Source organism: Taudactylus pleione, unplaced genomic scaffold (genome assembly GCF_031769625.1).
Source record: "Taudactylus pleione unplaced genomic scaffold, aTauple2 ptg001370l, whole genome shotgun sequence".
Taxonomy (NCBI): Eukaryota; Metazoa; Chordata; class Amphibia; order Anura; family Myobatrachidae; genus Taudactylus; species Taudactylus pleione.
In genome coordinates this window covers 2,262,521-2,280,212 of record NW_028285770.1, presented here as the reverse complement: position 1 = coordinate 2,280,212, position 17,692 = coordinate 2,262,521, and the positions used below count along the sequence as shown (strand labels likewise).

Below are 17,692 nucleotides of genomic sequence, written 5' to 3'. Positions count from 1 at the left end.
CCATTGGTAACATTGTAGTTAATAATAATATGCCTGTATATACCTTATATCAAGGACATAAGGTACTATTTGCCACACCCGTATGCTCAATTTTATTAGTGAGGTTTAGATCTATTGCGGGGGCATGCAAATACCTTTTGGCTGTACGAAGGCCATGACGACTGTATTGTTTCCCACAAATTAATATGTTCAGGTTCTTAGAAACCTGCTGTGTTGGATCAACAATGAATCATTTTGATTTTCCTGTAAACATGTTGTGAGGAAAGAGTTAGCATACAAGATTAATTTATCACTGGTAAGGAATGCAGTCACTTTGTTTCCAAGTGGTTATGTTGTGGCTCAGATCATTTTAAGGTCTTCTGAGCCAAAGTTGTTTGTTTAGTGTGTTGTTTAATCTATTTCTTGTATTTTGTTTGTTTCTCTTAATTTCTATTCTTGGTTAGGTAATTTTCTACGATAGCGACTGGAATCCAACCGTGGACCAACAGGCCATGGACCGAGCTCACCGTCTGGGCCAAACCAAGCAGGTCACTGTTTACAGACTAATTTGCAAGGGCACCATAGAAGAACGTATACTTCAGAGAGCGAAAGAGAAGAGTGAGGTGAGGAACATAAGCAGAATAACAGCGGATACGTTTCTGTGCAGTTATTTTATAGTTGTTGGGTTCTGATGTCATAATGTTTGCATTCCATACCCGATATTGTGACTAGCCCCATTAATATTTATTTTATTCCTGGAAAGCGACACACATTTTACTGCAGTGTTGCCAGCTCGTAACATTTGGTACAGGTGTCTTATTTTTTGAGAAATTGGTCCTGGTCTGTGATAAGAATATTAGAAGTCATCTTGGGACTCCTATACTTTTTAATGGTAGAGTAGATCTTAGGAATCTACTGTACAGTCAGGGTACTTTACCACATATTTAAAATGATTAGTTTTTTATGATAAAGTAATAGAGTGCTACTCTTTTCATCTTAAACTTTTTTTTGTTGTATACGCTCATTCCCCTGATTAAAAATGTATAGCATTAATCCCAGAAGTTATTTCTTCTTCGGGTTTCATAGGGTCCACAGGGATAGCATGGGGTATGTAGTTGGAGTAATCCATTGCACCAAACAGCTACAGCTTTTCAAGCTCCCAGCATGCACAGGACCTCCTCCCTATATACCCCGCCCCCATTCAGTTTTTTGTTTGGTGCAGCGAGTATCCAGACGCACCTGCTGTTATAACAGCAGGACTGCTTAGGCAGTCCTAGGCTTTTTATTTTTTTATTTACCTTAGTATGAGTCATAGTACATGCATCCATTTGGATGCTTAGTACTAACTTAACCCAGTAGTATATATAAAACTACCTCCGCTGATGCCGAAACACCAGCTCCTGAACGGGCTTTGGGGAATTTCGGCGGGTCTCGGTGAAGCTTAGCTAGCAGCGATGCTGGGGCCCAGATTGCAATCAGATCCAAGATGATTCCTTGTTTGTCGGGGAATCGTGCGCTGCAGTTCTGGCTTCCGGAGTCGCATCGGAGGCAGATGATAGTGAGAGCCCGCGAGCCACGTCCTCACTTAGACTGCCGGGGCCGTATCGTCTGACGCCGGGGATGGGCAGAAGACGCACTAGTAAGCATCTACTACTGTGAGGCCAGCGTACTCGTGCCGTTAAGCAGCTTAGGGGAGATGGGCGCTCCCCCGGCTGCTCCTCCCCCAACCCAGATGCAACTTCCTGTGTGGGTTGTCGCGTCTGGTTTGTTACTTATGACCACCTCATGTATTGAAACGCTCACAGTTCTCCTATTGATCTCTCTCTGTGTATACCTTTTCTCTTCTAAGATCAAGGTATATAGCACTAGAATCTTACCAATTGTTTGGTTTGTATAAGATGATTCAGTGCCGCTTTGTAAGTATATTTGTGTGCATTACAATTATATCCTACCAATGTGATAGTGCCCTCTTGCAAATTTATGTATATGCTAGTAGATCCTACCAAACTTAGGTGTTTAGGTAGTGGATTTTAAATGCCCTTTTGCAAATATATTATATGCATGTTATGTGACTTATGCTAACTCTGCTGTGGAGAACAAAATAATTACATTTTGTTTTCTTTTTGGTTTTTGCCTAACCCCCAACTACCTGATGTACAGGGGTTAGAGAGTACTTAACATTTATTTTTATCTGTGAAGGGGTCACATTGCATTGTTAACTCTACACTTGTAGGTTACTTGCAAGGGTAAACAGGAGACTGTTGTCTTGTAAATCCTGGGCAGTAGGCCTCTCAGGATTTCATACAGGAGGAACTGTGTGTTGATTGGTATCCTTTACAACAGTCCACCTCGCCAGCACCTGTTCAGGGGTCACTTTGTATGTCCTCCTGGTCTCAGATCATGACGCAGTTAGTGGATCGCTTATCAGCCCCCACACTGCCTTCCATTTGGGATTCCCACAATGATTACAGCCTATGTTTCCTCTTCCCATACATCCTTCCTAGATCGAGAATTATGTCCTCAGTCCACCCTGTTTTCAGGTTCTGCTATCTCATCTGAAGGGGTAGAGGATACACAGGTTTTCTCCCTCTGGACCTATCTCAGACTGGAGGAGGGTAATTAATCAGTGGATGTTCCCCTCTAGCAGGGACGGTTAATTCAGCCCTCATTAGAGAAGATGAAGTACCGGCTCCTAAAGACTAATAAACCTGGTGTTCAGACACCAGAAGGTGATTTAGGTGGATTACCTCAATTGAATTGCTCACTGAGCTTATGGGGACCTACAGCCACACCACACTGGACATGCCCAATCTTGTCTGATCTTGGAAGCTATGCAGTATTGGGCCTGGTTAGTACTTGGATGGGAGACCACCTGGGAATACCAGGTGCTGTAGATAAGAAGCATGGAACACTCCAGATAAACTGTTCCAGATTCCAAGAAGGATTAATGTATTTTTTCCCTCTCCTGCAGGGATAGTGCATTAGGGGTGCAATCCCCAGAAGGTGGTTGGTACAATTCCCTTATCAGGTTCTATGTATGGCCTTAGGGACCATGCGGTCAATCAGGATGGCAATAGAATCTGGGGTTTTCAGGTTCCCTGGACAATCAGGTTGCATACTGCATGTACCTATTGCACTACTCCACCAGGGGTTTTTGAGTTTTGCTGTTAGTCAGCAACTTTAACATTGCCCTTTTGGTCTGTCCACAGCCCCTTGAGTGTTTACCAAGATAGTGGCAGTCATGACTGTTCATCTCAGACGACAAGGAGTCCGGATACTGCCATACTTGTACGACCTTCTGATATTGGCGCAGTCACCGGAGATGTTACAGCGCCATCTCCAGCTGACCATGGCCTGTCTACAGGACCATGGCTGGATAGTCAATTGGAAAAATTTTTGTGTTTCTCCAACTCAACATGTAGTACATCTGTGGACGTTAATGAATTCTCTACCACAGAGGGTCTTTCTACCAGGAGACAAGATTTCTGCTCTACCATTGTGGCTGCGCAGATTGCTCCACAATCAAAGTGTATCAGTTAACTCAGCAATGCAGATACTGGAGTCCATGGCATCCACCTTTGACAAGGTGGCATATGCCCAGTTCCATTCCAGGTCCCTGCAAAAATGGATTATGTCTCATTGAGATGGTCAGTATCATCAGTCTCAAACGATCCATATCTCGTCAGAGGTTCAGCTCTCCCTTGCGTGGTGGCTGCAGATGACTCATTTGAACAAGGTCGCCCATTATGGATCCTATATTGGGTACTCCTCACCACGAATGCAAGTCTGCGAGGATGGGGTGCAGTGACAGATCATCACACCTTTCAGGGAAGATGGACAGCTCAAGAGTCACCTGCCCATAAGTATTTTGGAACTTTGTGCAGTGCATAGGGCGCTCATTCTAGCGCAGGACCTCCTTCACGACAGGTCTGTCCAGATTCAGTCCGACAATGCAAGCACTGTGGCCTACATCAACCATCACGGAGGCACATGAAGTCCAGTAGCCATAAGGGAAGTGGCAAACATTCTGGTTTGGACAGAACGCCATCTTCCAGCAATTTCTGCAATATTCATCCTAGGAATCCTCAACTGGGAGGCGGACTTTCTAAGTCGTCAGGACATACAGACCGGAGAAGGGGCTCTTCATCCGGACGTCTTTCAGCTCCTGGTGGTCAAGTGGGGACTACTAGACATAGATCTCATGGCATTGCGGCACAACCACAAAGTCCCCAAGTAGTCCCCAGGTACAGGTCCAGAACAAGGGACCCCTCAGCCGCCTTCATGGACGCTCTGGCTGTGAGGTGGGACTTCAGGTCGGTATACCTGTTTCCTCCAATCTCCTTCCTCCCGAGGTTCATCAGAAAATTCAAGCAAGAAGGTGGCAGGATGATAGTAATAGCTCCTGTCTGACCCAGGAGACATTGGTTCACCGATCTGACATGTCAATCCATAGACCATCCACTTCCTCTACGGTCGGATTTGCTAGTGCAGGGTCCCTGCCTATATCTGGATCTACCTCTGCTGACATTGACGGCATGGCTCTTGAGTCTTCCATCATAAAGGCCAAAGGTTTTTCTACTTCTGTGATCCGGACGATGTTTAGGGCAAGGAAGCCTGCTTCGGCCAGCGTCTATAACAGGATTTGGCATAAATTTTTTCTTTGGTGTTCCCACAGAAAATATGACCCTAAGGTTTTCAGAGTCTCCCGAGTTCTTGCTTTTCTTCAGGCTGGACTAGACTTATTTCTTCGTCTGGCTACCTTGAGAGTTCAGGTTTCTGCATTGTCACTTTGGTTCCAGCGCAGAATTGCCAGATGTTAGAAAACAGCTTCAGAGTGTTCTTAGTCTGCAACCTCCGTTTGTCCCTCCAGTGGCACAGTGGGATTTATCCTTGGTTCTCTGGGCACTGCAGGCTCCCCCCTTTGAACCTTTAGACAAAGTGGACCTCCAATGGTTGACAGCAAACACGCTTTATCTCCTGGCTAGCTATCTCCTCAGCTCGCAGAGTTTCTGATTTGGCCGCACTTTCATGTCGCTCTTCATATTTGATTTTTCATCAGAATAGAGCTGTCCTCCGTACACGGGTGGGGTAACTTCCAAAGGTGGTATCCTGTTTTCATATGAATGAAGAAATTGTAGTCCCAGCCTTTCAGTCTTCTGGCCTTTCTGTAGGTGAAGCTTCACTGGATGTGGTTCTAGCTCTTCGTAATCTACGTGGATCGTACCAACTCCATCAGAAAATCAGATGCATTTTTTGTGTTATATGGCTTCCATAAGCGAGGCTGGCCAGCTAAAAAGCAGACTCTGGCTTGGTGGCAGCGTATGACTATTTTCCCATGTGTATATTCAGGCTGATCTCCCTGTTCCGAACACGGTGACAGCACATTCTATTCTGTCTATGGGACCATCGTGGGCGTTCAGACATGGCGCCTCTGCAGAACAGTTGTGCAAGGCGGCGACTTTGTCCTCGGTCCACACTTTCATCATATTCTATGCATTTGATACTTTTGCCTCCCAGGATGCTTGCCTTGGGCGGTGGATTCTCCTCTGATCATTAGCGTCCCCACCCTGAAGGGAACTGCTTTAGGACATCCCCATGGTGTCCCTGTGGAACCTATGAAACCCGAAGAAAAAATAAGAGTTATGTTATAACATACCTTTTTGTTAACTTTTTTCTTCAACGTTCATAAGGTCCACAGGGCGCCCACCCTGATGCACCTGGCCTCAGTTGGGATCTGTTCCTTTCTTTTTATATCACTGATTCCTGCTTGCTTACAAAATGAATGCCTGTGGGTGGGGGCGGGGTATATAGGGAGGAGGTCCTGTGCATGCTGGGAGCTTGACAAACTGTAGCTGCAATGGATTACTCCAACTATATACCCCATGGTATCCCTGTGGAACCTATGAACCTCGAAGAAAAATAGTTAACAAAGGTATGTTATATCAGAACTCTTATTTTTTTTCTCAGTAATATGCTTTAGTTGTATGTTAGAAAATGTTACCCAAAACTACATTTTTTTTAGTTAGGGTTTAATTTTTCTTTGAGATTACTTACTTGTCATCTAAGGTTAAGCTAAGGGTACTCTGTTTCATTTAATTGTATACACAACTGGAAATTCTGTGATTGGTGGATTATTTTATTGCAAACCAGAACCCACCCAGGAAGTCCTGTGAAGCTCTTAGCAAAGCTAATTTCTTTGAATTTAGGGTACATATATCGATATGGTGCTTTTAGAAAACCTTAACTAAACTGCAAAGCAGATGTTTTTAATTAATAGTTGCCATCAGAATGGAGATTCTTGGGAGATGCACTAAGCCTTGGAGAGTGATAAAGTACCAACCAATCAGCTCCTAACGGTCATATTACAAGCTGTTTGAAAAATGATAGTGAGGAGCCGATTGTTTGGTACTTTATCACTCTCCGAGGCTTAATGAATCTCCCCCTTAGAGATGAGAATCCTCAATTGTGCCAGTTTTTAATAGTTTTCCAAAATTTTTATATCAAATTCCATAATTTAGGTTGAAAATGTAATGCTACAATACAAGCATTTTCATCAGTCTAACAGCTGAATCCTATGTCTTCACTTTACAGATCCAGCGAGTAGTGATCTCTGGGGGAAACTTTAAACCGGACACCCTGAAACCAAAGGAGGTGGTCAGTTTGCTTCTGGACGATGAGGAATTAGAAAAGAAATGTAAGTGACAGCACACTTGGTAAAGCCGTCTAATGGGGTGATTGTGATATAATGCTGAAAAAGAGATTCCATTTGTAGCTGAATTCAGTAGAACAGTGACCAAAACTTGTTCTAGAGCTGCTGCATTGGATATTCAGGATTTTGTGATGTGTTTTGTAGTGCGTCAGAGGCAGGAAGAGAAGCGACAGCAGGAAGAGACGAACAAGGTGAAAGAGCGCAAACGGAAAAGAGAAAAATATGCAGAAAAGGTGAGAGTGGCCAGTAGAAAATCAAACAGTTCCTGTAACCCAGAGGTTCGAAACTGTCCTCAAAGCACTCTTAAGAGTCCAGGTTTTAAGGATATCCATGCTTGGCCACAGGTGACTCAACAAATACCTCAGTCAACTTGATTTAACCACCTGTGCTCAACCATGGATCTCTAAAACCTGAACTGTTGGGGTGCATTGAGGACCCCGGGAACCTCTGCTGTAACTACATAATTCTACCCCACATCCGCTTCTCAGGTGCTATTGTAGCAATACAGTATTGGAGTAACAGTCTTCTATTTGTTACAAAGTCAATCACACAGTGGTATAGTTTCCATCCATGTTAATAAATAAAGCTGTACATGGATTCTGGCGCTTTGTGCAGGCAAGGCCTCTGCAGTTACCTTGATTAAAACTTTCTCTAAAACGCTGTGCAATGTGAGATTATATACAGTAATGTATAATAATAATTCCATACTCCACACTCTGGCTCTGTTGTGTTTCTATAACACAGCTGTCTGTCTATTGCAGAAGAAGAAAGAAGATGAGACTGATGGGAAGAGGAAGAAGGATGGCCTGAACTTGGTTATCCCTTTCATGCCTTCTGCTGATAACTCAAACCTGTCTGCGGATGGAGATGACTCCTTTATCAGTGTGGACTCGGCAATGCCCAGCCCCTTCAGTGAGGTGAGTCTGCCATGCACCGTGTCGCTCACACCTTGTGTTGTGCTAATGGCAGGTTTTGTTATTGCCAGCCATATGAAGAGGAACGGGTAGAGTGCTGGCATATTAGAAAAAGTCACTGCTCAATGTATGTTAGCATTCAAATCCTAAGAGGGGTGTGAGGACATGAGATGTGTGTTACAAATGTACTGGCAGCATCTCAGTCCTTGCAGAGATCAATTTACTTTTTAGTCCTTTTGTGTTCAACTTCCCGTCTCCTAGTGTATGTGTGATCATTCTCAGGACACACATTTTCATTAGCATGTCTATTATGTACTGTAATAATGTAAGTTATTGAAATGTTTAATACTGGATAAGCCTTGATGTTAGCCTGGTCCATATGTCTGTGTTAGAGCAAGGTGACACCTCCCAAAACAAAAGACCCTCTAAGTTAATTCCCACCTCCCCAGGGGACGCTCAGGATTTACTCCTCCTTCCATTTGCCTGTTTTGTGCTTCACGTGAACCTGGTAGACTGAACGGAACCATCCCAGCAGGTGTTCGTCAGGGAAGTAATACCCAGAGGAGGTAGGAGAAAGTGACAGCATAAGGGACTCGCACCAATCAGGAAACGGTGCAACCCCCCTGGGAGGTCACAATATCGTGGGAAATTGGAAGATTTTAAAACAGGTCACTGAAGGCAACTCCACATGTTAGTCGCTGACTTTGGCTAAGAGGCCTCGCTCTGCCATGGTACTAGTGGAACGCATCACCAGTTCTGTGGATTTATACTTTGGAAATTCTGCAAGGACCTATACGCTATTCAATGCTGTGTGTTCTGTGATTAGCTTCTACTGTATGGGATCCTGGAATCAATTGTTTGGACCCAGGGACTATCACTGCTGTGTGATCTCTGATAGTTCTACGTGTGGGGTCCTGGAAGCGATTGAGTGGACATACGCTATTCACTGCTGTGTGATCAGTGATAGTTTCTACTGTGGGGACTGAGGGTCTCTAGCTATTTTGTGGAATTGTTCTGGGACATTATACTCTACTGGGACTGCCTCTGTCTGGACTGCTACCTGTTTATTGCCCGTTCACTGGATTTACTGCTTGTCCTGACATATTATCTATTTCTGTGTGCTGTGGAAAAATAAACCATCACGTTAGTTTCATCTGCTCGGTGTCTGGGTGATTGAGAGAACCCCGTATCCTCACATTTGGCGGCAGCGACAGTGGGATCATTCAGACATCAATCAAGGAGCAGTGAAAGCGTGAAGTCACTCACAATAGAGAAGAGAGGATCAGGCCAACTGAGTGGTCGTCAGTCCTGTAAAAGGTAAAATGGTGCTAAGGAAAGAAAGTCAGTGCCTCAAGTCTCCCAGGGCAGTGAAGCTCGTGGATGGAGGTACGTCGGTATGTCGGCAGGCTAGGAAGCCGGATATATTATTTATTATAAGGATGCAGTACATATGGGCATACTGGAATGATGCTCGGAGGATGATTAGCGGGTGGAGAGTATCCAGTTTAACAGACAAATTGTGTTATCTGGGAGATGCTTTCATGCACTGCAGAAGTGAAGCAGTCACATGGAAGATGCTGGATGAACCAGAGTTTGAAGAATTCGCAGAGGAAGTGAAGGCTACAATGGCCCAAATGATACAAGGAAGCCACTGTACAAAGACAGAAGGGCAGGTGCAGGATAAGTGGTCCTCCTGGACAGACCCAGAGGAAAGATCCGAAATAGAACTACTGCAACCCGGCCAGACAACCGAGGGGGTTGCCCCAAAATTAACTGTTACCAGTGGAGCGGGGTCATTGTCAGGGGGGCCCCTAAGCCCTCTGGACAAAATGAGCATGGAGGAGTTGGTAGCAGAATGCCAGCTGCGGGGCATCCCTGGCCAATTCGGCACACTCAGGGAAATCCTTCAGTGTATACTCCAGGACGAGGGGGACCCCACCAAAGCGTTCACTGATTATCGGACATTTATCCTCCATCTCGGCACACGGATGAGTGTGGGGGAACAGCTGGAGTGTCTGGAGTCGTGCTTTGTTGTGGCAGAAGAAGAGGCCTCAGATCGTGGTCTCCTGGATACCCCAGGCTGGCGGGACCAGTGTTGCAGGGTGAATGCAGAAAGGCACCGCCTGCAACAGCTTCTCCCACTCCCAAAGGACACAGCTGCCCAGTGTACTATACTGGGAGAGGCTCGCGCCCAAGTGAAGGAAGCAGTGCCCATAATACAGGCACCCCAGGAGGAGTCGCACTACACCTTCCCTTTTGCTGAGGTTGAAGATGGAGACCTATTAACCAGCTGCCAGGGGATCTATGAGGACGGTGTCCGAGAGGAGATCACCAAGGTTGGGGGAGTATCATCTCACTTCCCAACCACAAGCATACCAGTCGCAGATGGCATCGTGGTCCAGGCGGTTCAGCATACTCAGCTGGGAGAGCCCCATCATGATGAACTGGCAATGGCAGACTCTTTTATTTCATCGGGGGAGGCTGAGGAGAAAGTGCCCTGTGTATGTCCTGCTATCCTAACTCCCCCTGAAGGATATGAAGGATTGTACCCGATCCCCTATTTGGAAACTGAGGAATTGCAGGCAAAATGTTGGTACATACCCTGTGATTTAAATGGAACATGGGTAGCAAAGACTGTTAACCTAACATCAGATCATAAATCAGAAGAGGATTTGTTATCACCCTGTAATAACTCGGACAGTGGTGTGGACTGTAACTATGTGCCAGGGGATTTGCCTGCCCTTAGTAAGATTCCAGCAAATACAGACCAGGTGGATGTCAGGAGACAGCGCTTGCAACCCCTTCTCCCACCCCAGGGAGAAGGCACTGCACCACCCGGCCCCCTGCATCTCACAGAACACGAGGCATTTGTGGAGATAATTTTGGAGTGTTCAGTGGTTAAAACCTGGTGTGGTACCCAACCAGTTATCCAGCCGACCGGGCTAGAAGAGGGAGTTACCAAGGAGGAGGACAGTCCTGAAGAAGTTCCAGGTGAGACTCTGGCTTTTGAGGAGGGAGGGCTGGGACAGGACCAGCCTGTCCTGGTGGCTCCCCTGCAGCCACTAACTGCATTGTTCCATATACAAGGTTCATCCTGGGGCCCGAGCCGTGGGGAGCCCACATGTTGCACTGAAAGTTGTCAGCCCCCCAGTTGGTGTTTTGGGGAGGAAGGAATGGACACTGCCACAGAAGTGCCATGTAAAGAGACCCAATATTTGCCTGCCCCTGGGCAACCGTTACTTGTACAAGGTGGTGAGGGGGAAGGTACCCACTGCCCCTGTGTTCCAGAAGTGAGGGTGTTAGGATGCCCGATTAGTATGATTTGGGGAAAGGGGTGTGATAATGTGAAGGGGGAACACCGAACGTCTGACTTGGGGGAATTGCTAAATCCTCTGGTGGAAAAAGGGGACATGTTATATTGTAATTTTGTACTTGCGGATTGTCTAACTAGGCTGCTTCTTACATCCTGGGTCTTATGTTACATTACTCTGTGGGACACTGGTGGCACACTCACCCACAAGATGCTTTACCCTGCACCCCACCTCGCCCAGTCAGTAGTGGCTCTGGATCCCCCCAGGGAATAAGGCCTAAAAAGTGGGAGAGGAATGTGAGGACATGAGATGTGTGTTACAAATGTACTGGCAGCATCTCAGTCCTTGCAGAGATCAATTTACTTTTTAGTCCTTTTGTGTTCAACTTCCCGTCTCCTAGTGTATGTGTGATCATTCTCAGGACACACATTTTCATTAGCATGTCTATTATGTACTGTAATAATGTAAGTTATTGAAATGTTTAATACTGGATAAGCCTTGATGTTAGCCTGGTCCATATGTCTGTGTTAGAGCAAGGTGACACCTCCCAAAACAAAAGACCCTCTAAGTTAATTCCCACCTCCCCAGGGGACGCTCAGGATTTACTCCTCCTTCCATTTGCCTGTTTTGTGCTTCACGTGAACCTGGTAGACTGAACGGAACCATCCCAGCAGGTGTTCGTCAGGGAAGTAATACCCAGAGGAGGTAGGAGAAAGTGACAGCATAAGGGACTCGCACCAATCAGGAAACGGTGCAACCCCCCTGGGAGGTCACAATATCGTGGGAAATTGGAAGATTTTAAAACAGGTCACTGAAGGCAACTCCACATGTTAGTCGCTGACTTTGGCTAAGAGGCCTCGCTCTGCCATGGTACTAGTGGAACGCATCACCAGTTCTGTAGATTTATACTTTGGAAATTCTGCAAGGACCTATACGCTATTCATTGCTGTGTGTTCTGTGATTAGCTTCTACTGTATGGGATCCTGGAATCAATTGTTTGGACCCAGGGACTATCACTGCTGTGTGATCTCTGATAGTTCTACGTGTGGGGTCCTGGAAGCGATTGAGTGGACATACGCTATTCACTGCTGTGTGATCAGTGATAGTTTCTACTGTGGGGACTGAGGGTCTCTAGCTATTTTGTGGAATTGTTCTGGGACATTATACTCTACTGGGACTGCCTCTGTCTGGACTGCTACCTGTTTATTGCCCGTTCACTGGATTTACTGCTTGTCCTGACATATTATCTATTTCTGTGTGCTGTGGAAAAATAAACCATCACGTTGGTTTCATCTGCTCGGTGTCTGGGTGATTGAGAGAACCCCGTATCCTCACAAGGGGAATTCAATATGAAACGTAAACTTCGCTGTCGAAGTTTACGTTTCATATCGGAGCTTTTACCTGGGATAGAGTATCGGGCGCGCGCCCGCTTATCCCCGTATTCAATATTAAACTAACGAAAACGGGAGCCTGCGAAGTGGGATTTGCGTAAAGTTACGAAATTTTCCTTAAAAAAAATTGTAGGACCCCCCTAAAGTTGTAAAAACATGGGGGATCACTATGGGTCCCCCCGTTTTAGCCTGCAAATGAAAGCCGGGGATTTAAAAAGCTGCGGCAGGTGCTTTTTTCCCGACATTGAAGGTGTTGCAGAAGAGCACTTAGGTTATTTTTTTCGTTTTTTTAAGTGGTCCCATCAAATTTGGGGTGCTTGAAAATGGGTACTAGCATATTTTGATGTCCCTAAAGTAAGTTTTTAAAAATTCTGCAATTGTGCACCTGTTGCTATAAATCTATTCTAGAAAACACCTGCCGCATACTTGCAGAATAGCCCTGAACCTATTTCCCTATTGTTATACAATTTTTTCCCATTTTCTTTTTTTTTAACACCCCAATTTTTAAATAAATTTTTTGGGGTGTCCCTATTTTTTTTAAAAACTTTTTTTTTGACACATTTCTTTTTTAAATGTCATTCCCAGGGGTGCAGGCTATTTTTTTTAAGCCTGCACCCCTAAACCCCAATTCTGCACTTTTTTTTCGACACCTATTCCATGGTGAAAAGTTATCCCCGTTTTTTATCAAAGACTTTTCGAACCTGCGAAAAGTCTTTGAAATTAAATACAGTGTAAAACTAAAACCTGCGATAATGACGTCATAGGTGCGATATTAATGCAAAAATTGAGTTTTCGCTCCCATATTGAATACCCCATGTAAGTGTAGAATCTGGATCTGTGCTGTTTTGTACAAGTGGATTAATGCCAAGGCAAGAACCACAAAGTATTTCTCGGTGGTGGTTAGAGAAACAAAATGCAGACATTTGCTCTAGGTCACTTTTTTCTGATCTCAGTAATGATGGCCCTTCTCTTTGCTGTTTTGGGTAGATTGGTTTTGCTGTGAAATATACAATTGAATGTTATTCTCCAAAAAATCAGTCTCTGTGGCTGGTTGGGTAACTAGGAGTGTGGCCATTCAATCACTTTATTCTTCCTTTTTGATGGACTTGTTTTCAATCATATTGGCTGAGAGAAGGCCTGACACCCTTTTCTTATCCACAATAGAGCCATTTGCATAAATCATGTATTAACTATAAAAAGTATTTTTTTTAGTTATGTTTGTATGGCTAATCACAGACATACTATATATAGACCACATTTTAGGCCAGTGCAGCACGTCACCCAAGCCCCTCAAAAATTGGTGTTGTCCTTTTGTTGACCAGATATCCATCAGCAGTGAGCTCCACACAGGTTCTATCGCCTTGGATGAGAGCAGTAATGATATGTTGGTCATCGTGGACGACCCTTCCTCCTCCGCTCAGCAGTCCAGAGGAACAAACTCCCCAGCATCTGTCACTGGCTCTGTCTCTGACACTCTTAATGGTTAGTTTATGCAGTTACTGTTCTTTTATGCTATAAAACTTTTTATCCTTCTGAGATGTTGCTGCAAATGTATAAAAAGGAAAGCAAAAAGAAGTAGACTCTCTTTCTGGGGCACATTATATGTGATATTGTATATATTAAAGTATAACTCTTATTATAATTATCTAAAATCTATTTCTCCAACAATCTCTACAAATAAATATATAACAAATAATCATGATTATCATGCATTGCTATATATTTGTTTGTAGAGATTGTTGTAGAAATATATTTTATTATATTATATTTTAGATTATATTAAGAGTTATATTTTAATATATACAATATCACAGAGTGCCCCAGAAAAAGAGTCTACTTCTTTTCTCTTTCCTTATGATACAGTTGTCTAACCCTGACTCAAGGGAGCACCACCAACTTTCATTGAACCACATATGTGGATTAAATGTAATGTTATGTTAGTTACTGTAACTGTACATTTGTCATCTTTATTTCTGGGCAGAATCCTCCTAAAAATTCCCTTACATGTTGCGATTTGCAGGAGCAACGGGAATTCTCAGCTTCACTTAAATTTGAAGCAAGGACATATAATGGATGAAAATGGAATGTTGTAAATGGCATTTGATGCTCATTTAAGATGTGGTGTGTGCTGAGTGAGAATGGCACGTGCCGTGAGGGAGGGTGGTGTGTGCTGAGTGAGAATGGCACGTGCCATGAGGGAGGGTGGCACGTGCCGTGAGAATGGCACGTGCCGTGAGGGAGGGTGGTGTGTGCTGAGTGAGAATGGCACGTGCCGTGAGGGAGGGTGGCACGTGCCGTGAGAATGGCACGTGCCGTGAGGGAGGGTGGCGTGTGCTGAGTGAGAATGGCACGTGCCGTGAGGGAGGGTGGCACGTGCCGTGAGAATGGCACGTGCCGTGAGGGAGGGTGGCACATGCCGTGAGGGAGGGTGGCACATGCCGTGAGGGAAGGTGGCACGTGCCGTGAGGGAGGGTGGCACGTGCCGTGAGGGAGGGTGGCACGTGCCGTGAGGGAGGGTGACACGTACCATGAGAGTGAGGATGGAGAGTGGCACATGAGGGAGGGTGGGAATTGATGTTTTATGATACTTAACTATTCGTCATCTGGCTTTTTTTGTATACGTTTGATAGCCACTAAAGGGTGCAGCTTGTGTTTGCTATTTTCTTATAAATTGCATTTCTAATGTTTTCTCTGAGAATAGCTGTCCTTTTCTTCTGTTTACGTTATTAATTGTAAGTAAGATCTAAGTTGATGGCAGCACTGGTTTAGGGTGAATTGGGATGTATCAAGCACATACTGTATTACTCTTACAAAGTAAATGACATGTATCACTGCTGTAATACCTCCCCTATAACTTGTGAACCCTGTACTGCTATAATCTGCATAATGTGTCTCCTATATAAGTGTCTTGCATGTTTATGAAATAAGAGGCTTGTGTAAGTTATTAATCTGGTCTTTCTTGATCAATTTATTTCCTTAAACAGGAATTTCTGGTCAGGAAACACAGGGTAGTGGGCGGTCAAACTCCAATCGTAACAGAGGGCGCACCAAAGCTGGCGGGAATGGCTCAAAGGGGAGTAAGTCCCGAAGCCGCAAGTCCACCGCCGGCAGTGCCGCAGCAATAGCAGGAGCAATGGCGGGAGCTGCAGCAGCATCCGCAGCAGCATTTGCAGCATATGGATACAATGTATCAAAAGGTACTGATGGCCGAGCAGTTGAAAGTAACAAACCTACATGTGCAATGGGAATGCAGCACTGGATAAGTAAATATTAAGGGTTTTTTTTGCTTGTTTTTGCCTCACTGTTAATTTTGTCTTTTTCTAGGTCTCCCCGCTACCAGCCCCCTTCAAACTTCCATATTACGATCATCTGGAAATTCAGACTTTGGCCCATTAAACACATCATCCCCAATTAGCTCACCCCTGAGTAAAGGAAACAGTGTTCCTGGTACCTCAAAGATCAATAATCCTATTAGTGTAACACCAGAGACCCCGCCGAGAAGGCACAGTAAAGCTACTGGAATCCAAGGGGGGCTGTAAACCATCATGGGAAAGTCTGCCGATTAGTTCTACAAATCAAGGTATCTTCTTATGGACAGCCAAAGATTTACAGGACATCCTTAAACACTTCCTAAAATAAAAAATCTACAGCACAACTGCAAGACTTACCTTTGTGTCTGAGCTTGCAGTAATGTAAACTCATTACTCCTACAGCCGAGCAACATTGTAACCTTCCCTTCATTTGTGATCCCTTGTTGTCACAGCAGTTACTACTCTGAAGGAGAAAGCGAGGCTTGATGAGCGTATACAGTAGGTCGCCAAGCGGCTCCGGTGGGCTTTACTTTCCATGGGAATACTGTGGAAGCTAGAGTCTACAGAGGGCAAAACATGATGTGTCTTCGCTTCCAGCACCATGTTGAAGGATTAACGTACATTATCACTTTATCCTGGTCACCATAGTGAGAAATTGTAGACTTGAAAGAAATCCTAGAGTTGCCCATAGGGTCTCAGAACTTTGGACAATGGCTAAGAACAGTCACACACGTCTCCCTGTTGCTAAGGTTGCAATGCTTTCCCAGAATCAGGAACACACAACCTGGAACCTAGTACAACTGGATAGAGTTGTTTGCATGCAGCCAGCGCTGGTGCCTCCTATCTCCTTTCCAGCGTAAACCGTAGAGCGACAAAAGATAATCTGCATTAAATGCCAATTTCTTTAGCCAACGTTTGAGGGTAATTACCTCCTGGCCGCACCAAGGGCTGGCAGCAAAGCGGAATAGGGTGACCCCTGCAATGATTTGCACACTTACATTTCAGACAATTAGCAGCATATCACAAGTGTGTGTACATACACAATACAGCGGGATTCTAAACAATGCAAAGTCTTTTTTTTTTTTTCCTCTTTACAATGTGTTGTCTATTTTTATATCTAAATTTGTATATATGTATAAAAAAAGAGACACATCTTTCTTTTACTAACTGGAGAGAAAAAAATTCTGAATAAATCAAAGATCATTTTAGGTACTTTTTGTAATTGTGTTATTTCTATAATTAATAATATAAATATAATATATTTGCATTCTAAAGGGAAAGTAACATTATCCAGTGTCTGATGATATTCCTGCTGCTAGGTATCACACAGCTACTGGGAAGGTGTCTCATACTCTTGCGTTTGTGTCACTGTTTTGTTCTTTTACCGTAATATCCTCCCAAAGCTCATCTGTGAATCTTAAAAATCCCCTCTCACAATATAACAGATTGAATAAAGCTGGGTACACACTATGCGATTCCCGGGCCGGCCCGACAAGGCTATATCTGACAGATAGTGACGATAATTGTGTAGTGTGTACGCAGCACTAGGGCCCGATGGTTGGTCTAAAACTAGTCTGATCAGCTCCCGATATAGTGAGTACTGGTGCTGCACACACGGTCTGTCCCATAGTTTTGGTATCTTTCAGGAAGTGCAGCGTGTACAGATCTCGGCCCGTTGTCTGTTAATTAATTAGCACTACCCTATGGAGATGAGACATTTGGAATTGAAGGTATAGTTTGGAAATAATTATTGGGTATTGTATGCGCTGTATAATGGACATTTTCAGGATCATTTTGATCTTAATCCTTCTAGTCTTTAGCATTGTTGGGCAAGATCTTAGTGTGTACCCAGCTCAACATAGACAGAGGTCATAGGTAAATGCAGGGGGAGGGGGGCTTCTGGTTGCCTGGAAATCCCCCTCCACAGCCCACATCATGACCAAAATAGAAATAGTAATATAATTTTACTAGTGCAGCATGTTCTTCTTAGTATCACAAATTACATAATTGGCACCACCTGTGGATCTTTTAACATGTGTTGGCCAGTAATAAATACACCTATGCACCAACTAGGAGA

The 17,692-nt window shown here is 44.4% G+C and overlaps 1 protein-coding gene and 1 pseudogene across 1 annotated transcript in view; both read left to right on the top strand.

Annotated features, from left to right (window-relative positions):
- LOC148442989 (chromatin-remodeling ATPase INO80-like) overlaps positions 1-16,808 on the top strand; it is a 196,567-nt gene extending 179,759 nt beyond the window's left edge. The window contains exons 30-36 of the mRNA XM_088463423.1: positions 444-602; positions 6,571-6,673; positions 6,833-6,921; positions 7,450-7,605; positions 13,627-13,786; positions 15,289-15,501; positions 15,629-16,808. Coding sequence (XP_088319549.1) covers positions 444-602; positions 6,571-6,673; positions 6,833-6,921; positions 7,450-7,605; positions 13,627-13,786; positions 15,289-15,501; positions 15,629-15,843 — 1,095 coding nt within the window. The 3' untranslated portion in view covers positions 15,844-16,808. The remainder of the gene's footprint in view (positions 1-443; positions 603-6,570; positions 6,674-6,832; positions 6,922-7,449; positions 7,606-13,626; positions 13,787-15,288; positions 15,502-15,628) is intronic.
- On the top strand, positions 2,758-2,876 carry LOC148442990 (5S ribosomal RNA; annotated as a pseudogene).
- Positions 16,809-17,692: the final 884 nt, after the last annotated feature.